The 12,584-nt window shown below is 35.1% G+C and overlaps 1 protein-coding gene across 1 annotated transcript in view; it reads left to right on the plus strand.

The window, feature by feature from the left end:
- LOC131151012 (uncharacterized) overlaps positions 1-12,584 on the plus strand; it is a 28,479-nt gene continuing 15,895 nt past the window's right edge. Inside the window, exons 1-2 of the mRNA XM_058102166.1 lie at positions 1-310; positions 946-1,051. Of these exons, the coding sequence (XP_057958149.1) occupies positions 263-310; positions 946-1,051 (154 nt within the window). The 5' untranslated portion in view covers positions 1-262. The remainder of the gene's footprint in view (positions 311-945; positions 1,052-12,584) is intronic.

The following is a 12,584-nucleotide window of genomic DNA, read 5'->3' on the forward strand; positions in this document are numbered from 1 at the left end:
AATTTTAATTTAATTTGTAATTTCAATAAAACCAATTTTAATTGAATATGTTTTTAAGATTACATATATCATTGAGTCATCTAGGACTTTGAAAAAAAAGTAGTTTTGGATTTAAAAGTATGATCAAATATTAAATTAATAAAATTGCAGGAATTTAAATAAAAATAAAAAAGCTTGGGATAATTGTTCACCTTTGGCGCAATGTTTATATGCGCTGCCGATGTTAGATCAGTAGGATCAACCGCCGGCCACCCAAAAAGCTATGACGGAAGCTCTCTTCGAACACGATCAATCCCTTCGCTCCGTTCAGGTACCTCTCTCTCTCTCTCTTGGGTCAATTGAACCTTCGGTAATCCAATCGAATGAAGTCAATAATCCGAATCACTCGGGGGCTGGAGCTCCTTCACTTCTGAACCCTAAAATTTTAGAAGCCCGATCATCATTTTTCCTATTATTTCATTATTTAGTTTAAAAAAACCTGATAATTTTTCACGAGATAATCAACTAATAACTTTGAATGCTCCTTGAACTAAGAGCTATATCCCCACCAAAAATTGGTTCTGTGTTTATTTGTGTGCCTTCTTTTTGTTTACCGTTAATCGATGTTAATTGTCACTGTTGGGAATTCGATATGCAGATTTGAAGGTTTTCACAATTTATTTTCGTGGTGGATTCCCTTGGTTAAATTCTGAAAAATGTATTCATTGCTACAGATTTGAAGGTTTTCACAATTTATTTTCGTGGTGGATTCCCTTGGTTAAATTCTGAAAAATGTATTCATTGCTATACCATTTTAAATCTTTTCTTTATTTATTTCTGTTAAAAAAAAAAACCCATTTACCCCCTTTCCTTTCGTTTGTTCCCTTTTTAGAGCTAAATGGAGCCAAGTCTCCCAAAATAGTGAATTGTTGACGGTCCCTAAAATGTGTGTTTTTTATATCACAGGCGAATTCAAGGCGTCTGGAACTAGACCTTGTACAGAAATGCAGGGCGAAGGCTTTTAAAGATTTCAAAGTTGGTGCTGTCCTTGGTGCTTGTGGCACGTGGCTGGGTATATTTTTACTATTGCCCACATTGAGTGAGGCTTCCCTACTTATGTTTATGTTTTGATATAACCATTCTCATCTCTTCCTTCCTCTCCCAAGCCAAAAGATACAAAGAATAATAAAGCATGCATATTGCATGATGTAATTGGAAAAGGAATGAGAATGTCAAGCAGGATACGCATAAGCCTGTTCTCACCCCCATTTCATCATCCAATTAAGTGCTACCTATTTGTGAAAGGATTAGTCAAATTCGGAGATTTGGTAGGGCTGATCAAGTTATGAAATCTGAGAGGAAAGTTGTTGTATGCTAACACAACACCTTGGTTTATTTTCTTCTTTTTTGTCCTTGTGTTGAATTAAATCATGAAAATTTCCGTCAATGCTAGGACAAACCGGTCTCTTTGGTTGGGGAGAAGTGGCAAGAAGAGAAAAGAAACTTATAGAAGAGAAGAGAGTAAATGAACTAGTTTCTTTCCTTTATCTATGGTTCCACAAAAGGTCAATCCGAGGATGGAAAACGAAGGTCAAAACACCATTTACAATAATATTTTCTACATGCTACTAGCCAATTTTATAATATTGTTAAAGTGTGCGTCTTTTTGAATAGCTTCTCTCCATACCCCACATTTCTCCCCAATTTTAGGCAGAAACAAAGTGGTAATTTTTCTCTCCTTTTTCTCTCTCCCCTTCCCTTATTTTCTTTCCTCCCCATCCTATGTGAGCCAAACGATACTTTTTTTGTCTCTTTTTGCACTTCTCTTCAAATAATTGGGACAAAGACTTCTTTGAGTTCATTTGAGTGTGGATGTGCTTTTCCTAGGAAAATGCTGTCTTCATTTCTTGGGCTACACTTGTCTCTCAAAATAGTTGTTTTTAATTCTAGCTTGTGAAGAGCTATATGTTTTGAAAGATGGGTGTTTTGACTTGTTTTCTCTATATTTAGTTATTTATACATGTCCTTGAATCTATGAGATTTAAATGAGGTATATATGGGTTCAACTTTGTTATGCCATCCACTTCTCCATATAATGCAAATTATCATTTTTATTTTTTTGTTGCACGTTGACTTGATTGGAGGTTGGAGTGCATAGTGCACTTATAAAAGTCATGCGTCTTTTGAATATTATGTGTGCATACAAAATTTTATCATGAAATATTTCTATTTGGTCAATTTTTTTGTCCCAGTTGTTTTAAAGGAAAGACACTTTGACTCAATCACTCAAAGTTCTTAAAGTATATAGGTTTATATCTTCACAATTGAGTGGGTTGGTTATATTATGGAACTATATAATACTCGTTTTTTAAAAATTTATTGGTCCTAAAATAGTGCTGCATTTTCATAATCATGAAGTAACATGAATTTTTAGATGTGCATTTATATTGAATTGGTTCTAGGAATTTTTTGAGGAATCTCTCTCTTATCTCTTTCCTCAGTAAAATTAGAGGACTTTGTTGCCAATCTCCATGTAGACACCCCATTTTGTCTGTGGCCAATATAACAAAGTTATACGAAATTTATTCCATAAAATGAAAAAATACAGAGGAAATTTCTAAATATAGGGAAAAATTGTACATTATAAATAAAAAAAAAAACAAAAAAAGGAAAATAATAAAAGAGGTGGACCAGCATCTTTAGCTTTCAATTTAAACCTGCAAAGGAAAAATCAGCCATTAGACATGTGAAAAATATGCAACAATTGGAGTTAATAGTGATTGATAAAGTTTAGTGTTAATTGACTTAATCAACATTAAACTTATTGAATCCACAAAGCCTATAAATAGAGACTCCTGAGGGTGAGGAGGGGACACAATCACAGAGAGAAGAGTATATATGCAATCGTGAGAAAAAAATTAGAAAGTTCTGATTGAGAGATGGTCAGATAGACAATCAAGAGTGAGCATGAATTGAGTGTTTGTGAGATTATTGGATTGTTGAAGATTTAAGATTCATGGGGCAAGATTGCAGCAAAAGGAATTTAAAAGGAGAAATCATAGAGTGAAGATTCAGAATTGAAGAATTCAGAGACTCAAGTTGTAGAAAGTGAGAGATTGGGAGAAGGGAATTTAGAAAGCTCGGGCAAGAAGAAGAAAGGATTGCTGAGTGGAGAACTCAAAAGTAAAGGTTAGTATGGTTTGATTTTGCGAATCTTTTTTGATTTTTGAATTTCTGTTTTTAATATTTTAATTTTTTTAGAGTTTAGATTAAATTTGAAATTTGACCCATTAACCCGAACCCAATTGTTGACCCATATCCGACCCATTACTTGGACTCATTGATTCGAATCCGACCCATTGGATTGGATCCGACCTGTTGACCCAAAGACCCAAAAGGCCATAATCCATTTCCCTGAGTTAGTCTGATCCAAACTCCAAAAGATTGATCCGTGGATGTAAAACCAGGTCCAATCTGGACCTGGGACTGTTGACTTATGATATTAGCCCACGATTTTGCTAGACCCAAAGACCAACTGGGCTTGAGACCACTTTAACCCCAAGCCCAATACAGAAGCCTAGCCTAATCAAGGTTCGGCCTAAAGCCTAGTCTCAAACTCAACCTAGCCTTCAACCCAAACTAAATTAGGCCCATAACTACTTAAGTCCAATTTAGATGAGCCCAAACTCAACCTTAGGTCCAATCAGAATCAACCCAAATTGCAACCCAAGCTAAATAAAGCCCATTAGAATTACCCTAGTTTTTCAACCTAAACTTACAAAAAACAGCCCATAGCCAATTGGGCCCAATCCTGATCCAAGCCCATAGCCAACTAGACTAGTTCTAATCTGAGCCTAATTTCAAACCTAACCTAAATTTCCCCTAGAACTTAACTTAGGTTAGACAACTCACCTTGTTTGGTTTGAATGAAAATTTAGTAAAATTTTCTCGAGAAAATTCAATCCAATTGAACAATAAAAAAAAAAAAGGGCTAAAGAAAAGAGAACTTATCTAGTAGCCAAAATTTCAAAGCTCTCTTTCCATTAGGACCGAATTTGCAAAATCGAAAGAAATTGAAGTCATTTTAATAAAAAAAAAAAAAAAAAACAAAGAGAAAATAGAAAAAGAAAGAAGAAAGAAGAAAGAAGAAAGAAGAAAGAGAGGATAAAAAAGGGAAAAAAGTAGGAAGAAATGTTGATTTATAGAGAAAGAAAAAGAAATAGAGAAAAAAAGGCGAGAGGCGTGAGAAAAGGGAAAAAAAATAGGAAGAAAGATTGATTTATAAAGAAAGAAAAAGAAAGAAGAAGAAGGAGATTAGAAAGAGAGAGAAATGGAATCTGAGAAGAGAGTGAGGAAGAGAAATTGGAAAAAAAAAAAAAGGGAAACAGAGAGATCTGAGAGAGAGTAGGAAAAAGAAATCGAAAAGGAAATAGAGAGTTTGCGAGAGAAGAGAAGGAGAGAGAAGGAGGGAGAAAGAAGGAGAGAATAGAAGAGCGAGAGTGAGTGTCTGCAAGGAAAGAGGAAGAGAGAGGAAGAGAGAAATAAGAAAGGAGAGAGAAGAAACGGAAGAAAGGAAGGGAGAAAAAAGAGGGTTTTTTATATGGGTGTTAGTGGGACACGTGTCACTGTTCATATGGTGACACGTGGCACAACCAGGACCGAGCCTTCAGAAGGTGATGTGGGTTAATCGCGGTCGTCTGAAATGTGTTTTCTCTAGATCGTCGGATTACTGTCATGTCAACAATTCGTGTTAAACACCCAGAGTCAACCAAAATTTGTCACATGGAAGGTGACATCACCTTGTTGCAGAATTTTAAAAAAATAAAAAATAAAAATCATGCAGTAGGTGACGCCATGCTACGTCACCATGCTACAGTGAATTAAAAAAAAATAAAAATAAAGAAGAGCTACGTGTCACCTGTGTGGGCGGACATGTGACTCACTATTCTCTATTGGGTCAGACACAGTTTAGACTAGTTGAACTGGTTTGATTTTTTAAATCGCTGGTTTATTTATTTTATTTTTAATTTGATTTTTTAATTTCTAAAAATTGGAAAAAATAATAAAAAATCAGAAAAAATATCTTAAAAATTATACAGAAAAAAATAAAGAAAATTTTTTTGAGTTATTTTGACTCAAATTAAAAATGGAAAAAATAAAATTACCAAAAAAAAAGAAAGAAGAAAAGTCTTTAAAAATCTTGAAAATTTTTAGAAAAATGTTGGAAGATTTTTAGAAAAATTCTAGAAAGCTTTGGAAAAATCTAGAAATATTTTAAAGACTCTTTTTGTTCAAATTAGATTATTTTTTATTATGATCTGTATATATCATATTTTTTATGTGTGCGCATCCAAATGATTTAACAAAGGGTAAAGACTAAAGAGGTATTTCAAACCTCACCTATAGTAGTTCTGAGGAGGGTTTATCTAATAAGATCCCCTCCTTTGGAGGTTTTATTAGGCATTTCTAAATCGCACTGTAGTTTTCATTTTCTTTTTAAATATTTATTTAATTGTTTTAAAGGAGTTACTTAAAGACCATTAGATTCAATTTAGGGATAATTCATGATTAATTAGCACCGTTTGTAGAACGGGTGTGTAGGAGGTGCTAATAGCTTCCCCTTGTATAATTGAACTCCCGATCCCAATTTTGGTAGAAGCAAATTGAGACTATTAGTTCCTTGGCGTAAGTTTAGTTTAGAAGACCAATCAACTAGTAATAATTAGGTGATTTAACTGCATCTAGGCAAATAATAGGTTAGTGGCTACTCCGTCAAATTTTCAACATTATTATTTTTCGCCATTCCGGACCCTTCTCCGGGACGTTGCGACACTCCATGTGCGCAAACCATCTTTTCTATTTGATTCAAAAATTTGGTGAAAATGACCATTTTATTTCACATTTCGATCCCTCTCAATTTGGGATTGTCAACATAATGGACTGACCAATTTATGATAGAGTGGAATGCTAAAAGTGGTGGCTGGTCTTGGTAGGCACTCGAGGGTTTTTTTGGTTGATTTGATGGCAATGACGAACATGTAATAATATTAGATTCTGAAGATTTTCAAAACTATAATTATGATTTCTGAAGTGTTTTTGTGGGGGCAATTGTCATCTACCAAGTTAATTTGTACTTTACAGCAGAATTCATTCACTAGAACTGTCATTGGTAGTCAAACAATCATACTCATTAATACGTAATTCTTAGATGCATGATTTTGATGATGGGTTGTTGCTAGCATTAGCAATTATTGTTTTCGACTATCATTAATATGCTCATGCGATTAGGGTTGCTCTTGTCCTTGTTAATGTTATTCTCCGTTACCGGTTACTCTAGTCATTTAGCACTATGCTATGGCTGCGTTTTGAAACTGTTAGTTATTGCTTTAGTTAGGGCATTATGTTCATTGCTATGTGATGTAGGACAAGAAGCCAAACCACGGTTGACCTTTGTTGGAGATTAATGAAGAAGAATTGGATGAGGGTTGTTGTGTTCAATTACTTAGTTTATTATGCATGTTTTGTTTAACTAGTATAGGGTTATGTGTATTTGCGGGCTTGTTTATAATATTTGTGTAATTTAGGGTTTTGTTTGTAAATTAATGTAGTTTTAGAAGCTTTCTTATAAATAGTGTGAAAGCCCTGTAGGAGTAGGTTATTGATGAATTTGAATTGAAAAGTTAACGTGTGATTATCCCTCCCTGTAAATCCTCTTCCTTATTCCTTCGTCTTCCCCTTTCGTTCCTTCTATGGATCCTAAAGTCTCTCATCACTGCGGATCCTTGATGCTTTTCGTCATTATGTACTTGGCATATATTATAATTAGAGGGAGAGACCTATCATTGTGATTAGGTTTTCCAATTCACCCAATACTTCATCATGGCAGCAAAGCATGATCCTACCTGAACCCTAACTGAAATTAGGATGTATTCCCAAGAGGTGGGGTGAATTGGGTTATTTAAAATTAATTTGCGAAATTTTTAGTTATGTTAACCCTTAATTACTTTTAACTTCTAACAATATCACAAAAACTATTTCTATTAAGCTACCGAACTATACCAATGAGAGGTCCTAGATATGAGTGTAAAAGTAAATGCAAAATCTGAATTTACAATATGAAATAAAGAATTAATTTATTTAGTTAAGCACTTATTCAGAACATGTTTTTCAGCTGGAATCAATAAGATTTACAATAGTGTATTCAAGAAAAATAAATTTAGTGATTTGACTTAAGCCTCAATGATACAATCAATATTAAAAACAGATGTTCAGCAAACAATGATATTTTCTTTCAAAACCAATTCAGTAAAATCACTTGTTTTTGTTTAGCACTTAAGCTTTAATCTGAAAGTTAATTAATACAAGCATTAATTCAGCGTATTCACTCAATAATTGAGAATTATTTATACATCTAAATTTTTAATTTAATAACTCAATCATACAACTGATATATGTTCAATCACAACCAATCAGCATTTTAGATTTTTAGCACACTACAATAGTCAACAAGATTAGATATTCAGCAAGTTTATAATGAAAATATAGTCAAGCACGCAGGTTATATCTTGCAGAAATTAAAAGGAGTAGGGAGGAAGAAGCTGAAGACCGTATTTTTACAAGGTTCGGCCGCAGCCTACATCCTTGCCCCAAGCAATCCGTTGTGATGATTTCATTTCCCAATTTAGTTACAAGGTGAAGTAAAACCTCTCTCCATTCAAGGTGGAGTTCGCCTCTCTAATGAGAACAATCCTCTCGCTAGGCAACGATTCACAATACCTGAATCGTCAAAACAATACAACCAAAGCAACAATGGCTTGTACAAGATAAAGCTCCTCAAATGAGTATTTTAATACACGTTAGAATCAACAATACTTCAAATAAGCAATATGAAAGTTGAAGCTCGAAAGTATATCACCATAACTGATTCAAGAGTGTGAGTTTCGAAAGATCAAATCAGTTTTCTTTGCGTATTCACCAAGAACACAGCAGTAGTATAACCAGAGAGTTTCTCAAACAATATGTGCATGCCGTTCAACTTCTTGTTGTGCGTTCATTACCCTAATGTGCGAGAATATGATGCTTAAATAGTGCACTGGGGTTTCAAAAAGTTTCCCTTAAGTGTTCCCTTAATTTGGAAACCAATTACGCAAGTTTTGGAAACAAGATCAGCGCTGTCAAACGTTTAAACATACGCATTAGATGACTGTACTCAAAGGGTCAGTCGCCTATGCTCTTTTAAAAATTAGCGTATTCTGAAAGTCAGAATGGGGTCAGTTGACTGTGCTTGATAGGTCAGTCACCTGTGCCTATCTAGTTTGCATATTTTCAAACTCAGTAGCACCACAGTCGCTTGATGAAACATCATCAGTTGCCTGTCCTTTTAGCAACATTTGTTTTTCAATATTTTTGATTCCAAACTTAAATTCATGTTTTGGAAAACTTAATTTGGACTTTGAGAAAATAATTTCCATTTATAAAATCAGGTATCTAAGTCCAATGACATATCCTAAGAGCTTCAATCATTCAATATTGGAATTTGAAGTATTTACATGAGACTTTCATAAGATTTTCCTATCTACGTTCTTTTAAGTCTTCATGTTGTGAAGCTTCCAAGATTTCTTCTGAGCTTTATGCATTGCTTCAATGAATCTTCATGTCTTACATGGCTTGAACCTTCATGTTTATCATGTCTCATAGCCTTAAGTGTGATTTTTTCATTCAAACTCTTCAAGCACATCCACTTGAAACCATAAGATCACTTAAGCCCTAAAACTCAAATTTAGATGTACATGTTAAGTAACCTTGATTTGTTATCATCAAAACGAGATTAAGCCTTGTTAGGCCGACAATCTCCCCCTCTTTGATGATGACAAATAAGGAGCTCCCTTTGAATATATGTTCATATGTCAATCATTAAGTCAAACATAAATTCTCATTTTGCCCTATTATTTCTCCCATTTTTGACATCATCAAAAAAAGGTGCTTGAAGAAAATGAACATGCATGATAACATAGGAGTTAAAATTAGAAGTCAGTTCACAAGCATAGTCCATAATTCAGCATGCAATTGCTCAGGTCAAACATTCATCAAATATTCAAGCATCATGCAAAAGATATTCAATAGAATCAAATTCTAGCATGAAAAGAGTCATGTTCAAGTTAAGCAAAGAAAAAAAATGTAAAGAGCTGTAAACAACTCACATATTACAACTCAAACTGTTTTAAAAGATCAGAAATAAGACAAAGCTAATCTTCATCGCCATTATCTGATTCAATGCCTTCCTCATCATCATCTTCATTTCCAGAGTTTGTTTCCATGGGAGCCTTTCCACGTGTTGAAGAAGAACTTTCCATATAACGTTCATTACGTCCAAGTTGCTGGTCAAGGGAAGTGTAACTTGACTGAAGAGAACTGAAACTAGTACGCACTTCTTCACGGAAATTTGTCAGCTGCTAATGATAGGAAATAAACTAGGATGGAGCATCATCTGATGGTGGTGCATCTTGCCAAGGTGCAGGAGCTTGTCTGCGTCCCCTACCACCCTTGGGCAGCCATCCATGTCCTTCATATTTAACGTAACCCATTTGCTTCACCGTAGTAGAAGAAAACATATCGTAATGGGTTCTTTTGATGAATAAGGTAGATCGTGTGGTAAGGCCTAGATGGTAAAAAAATTGGTTTATTATGCCCCCATATGGAATAACAACCCTTCTAGCTTCTTCTCGTGATATCATCCACTTTAACATTAAACTGGGCAAATCAAGCTTCTTGCCCTTTAACAGACACCACATCACAAAACAGTCAAGATAGGAAATATGGTCATGTGACCCTACCTTAGGCAATATGTTATACGTGATGAGTTTCTGTAAGAGTTGAGCTTGCAAGTTCAGTTGATGATACAACGGAGGTTGACCAAAATAAACAGGAGTTTCAGTTATAATCAATGGTAAAAACTCCTCAGAGGTAAAATCTTGTGTCATAATCCAAGATGTACCAATAGGTGGACACTCAAATTCACCTACTTGGATTAGAAGCATAGTGGCTAAAGTTTGTGGGGTTACTGCAAACGATTTATCCATAAACTAAGTGGAGCATACATTTTCTCCCTTCACCATATTTGCATAAAAGAGTTTCACAAGATTTTGATACATGCCCCTAACTTGATAAGATATGAATCTTTCCCAACCCAAAGTAGTAAACATCGGCAAAATATCTGGAAATTCATCTCTAAAGAACTTAAGATCTAAAACCTTGCCGAAAATGGGTTTAGTAGAGTGAAGATGTTTCCGATAGACTTCCTTGGCGTGGGGTGTCATCAACCATCGCTCAATATCATTGGAATCATCTCTGCTTGATGAGGGACCTCGATTAGCCGTATGCTTGGTTCTAGGCATGATTTTGGGAAAAATAAATGGGCAAATCCTTAAAAAATGAGATGAAAATGAAAGATTGAAGGATCTTTTGAGGATTAATCGGTGAGATTTTCTTCAAAATGGACTTGGGAACGAAAGAGAGACACTTTGGGAGAGTGGAGATATACAGTTAGTTGACTGAGATGTGAAAAGTTAGGGTTTTTACAAACAGTAAATATATATACCGCCGCGGGTCAGTCGACTGTACTCGAAGAGTTAGTTGCCTGACCTGTGTATTTCTTCGAAATTTCACAAGTCAGTAGCAAGTCAGTCGACTGTACTCAAGGAGTTAGTCGCCTGATGAGCCTGAACTTGAAATACTAGTAAGTCAGTGTAGTTTTAGTCAACTGATACTGAGGTGTCAGTCACCTGTCCTTCAAGGTTTATGACTTACATATTCTTTTTAACTCAACCACTCATTCACATTAAAGTCTTCTTCTCAAATCACCTCTCTACTATGCAATAAACCTAATTCTCGTTGTATTGAGATGAATCTATCCTTTGAAAGAGGTTTAGTAAAGATGTCGGCCCATTGTTCATCTGTATTTACGAATTCAAGAATTATATCTTCCTTTTGCACATGATCTCTAAGGAAATGATGTCGAATGTCAATATGCTTGGTCCTAGAGTGAGAAATGGGATTTCTGGAAATATTTATGCCACTAGTGTTATCACATTTGATTGGTACAACCAAATATTCCAAATTGAAATCCTTGAGTTGTTGTTTCATGTATAGAGTTTGTGCACAACAACTACCTGTTGCAACGTATTCAACCTCAGTAATAGACAATGCCACAAAATTCTGTTTCTTTGAGAACCAAGATACCAGGGATCGTCCTAAAAAGTGGCAAGTACCTCTAGTAATTTTTCTGTCTATCTTACATCCGGCATAATCAGCATCCGAATAGCTGATCATCTCAAAGACTGTATCTTTAGGATACCAAAGACCTAAGTCAATAGTACCTATCAAATACCTTAAGATCCTCTTGACAGCTATTTGGTGCGATTCTTTAGGATCCGCTTGAAAGCGAGCGCACATGCAGATGCTGAACATGATGTCAGGTCTACTAGTAGTCAAATAGAGCATGCTACCAATCATGCCTCGGTAGTATTTCACATCTACCGACTTTCTTTTCTCATCTCTATCAAGACTAATAGAAGTGCTCGTTGTAGTTTCCAATGGCTTTCCACCTTCTATATTGAATTTCTTAAGCAAGTCTCTTATATACTTTGATTGATTTATGAGCATGCCATTCTTAGCTTGCTTGATCTGAAGACCAAGGAAGTATGTCAACTCACCCATCATGCTCATCTCAAACTCGTCTTGCATGCATTTGGCGAAGTCTGTGCATAAATCCTCTTTTGTAGCACCAAAGATAATGTCATCAATATATATTTGTATGATAAGCATATCATTATTTTTAGACTTTATGAATAGGGTGCTATCCATTTTCCCTCTAGAAAATCCATTTTCTAACAAAAAGCCACTTAATCGTTCGTACCAAGCTCTAGGAGCTTGTTTCAATCCATATAAGGTTTTTGTTAGTCTAAATACATGATCTAGAAAATGAAAGTCTTCAAACCATGGGTGTTGTGTGACATAAACTTCTTCATTAATGAATCCATTTAAAAATGCACTCTTTACATTCATTTGGTAAAGTTTGAAGTTTTTGTGGGATGCATAGGCTAGTAGCATTCTTATAGCTTCCATTCTAGCTACTGAGCAAAGGTCTCATCATAATCTATTCCTTCTTCCTGATTGTAACCTTGAGCTACCAATCTAGCCTTGTGACGGACTACAATTTGGTTCTCATCCTTCTTATTCCTAAACACCCCTTTAGTGCCAATTACGGAGTGATTGGCGGGTCTAGGAACTAACTTCCAAACCTTATTCCTTTCAAATTGATTCAATTCTTCTTGCATGACTACTATCCATGATTCATCATTAATTGCCTCATTTATGTTCTTGGGTTCCTCTTGAGATAGGAACGCACAACGATTGCATAGATTCTTTAATGATGATCAAGTGGACACTCCTCGTGAAGGTTCACCTATAATTTGATCTATGGGTTGATTCCTTACAAACTTCCACTCCTTAGGCAGTTCAGATTGACCGTGAGAGTTATCATTTAGAGGTGTGTTGATTTCATTACTCTCATCTTTTATTTCTTGAATTGCTAATTCTTCTAAACC

Source organism: Malania oleifera, chromosome 3, assembly GCF_029873635.1.
Source record: "Malania oleifera isolate guangnan ecotype guangnan chromosome 3, ASM2987363v1, whole genome shotgun sequence".
NCBI classification, from domain to species: Eukaryota; Viridiplantae; Streptophyta; class Magnoliopsida; order Santalales; family Ximeniaceae; genus Malania; species Malania oleifera.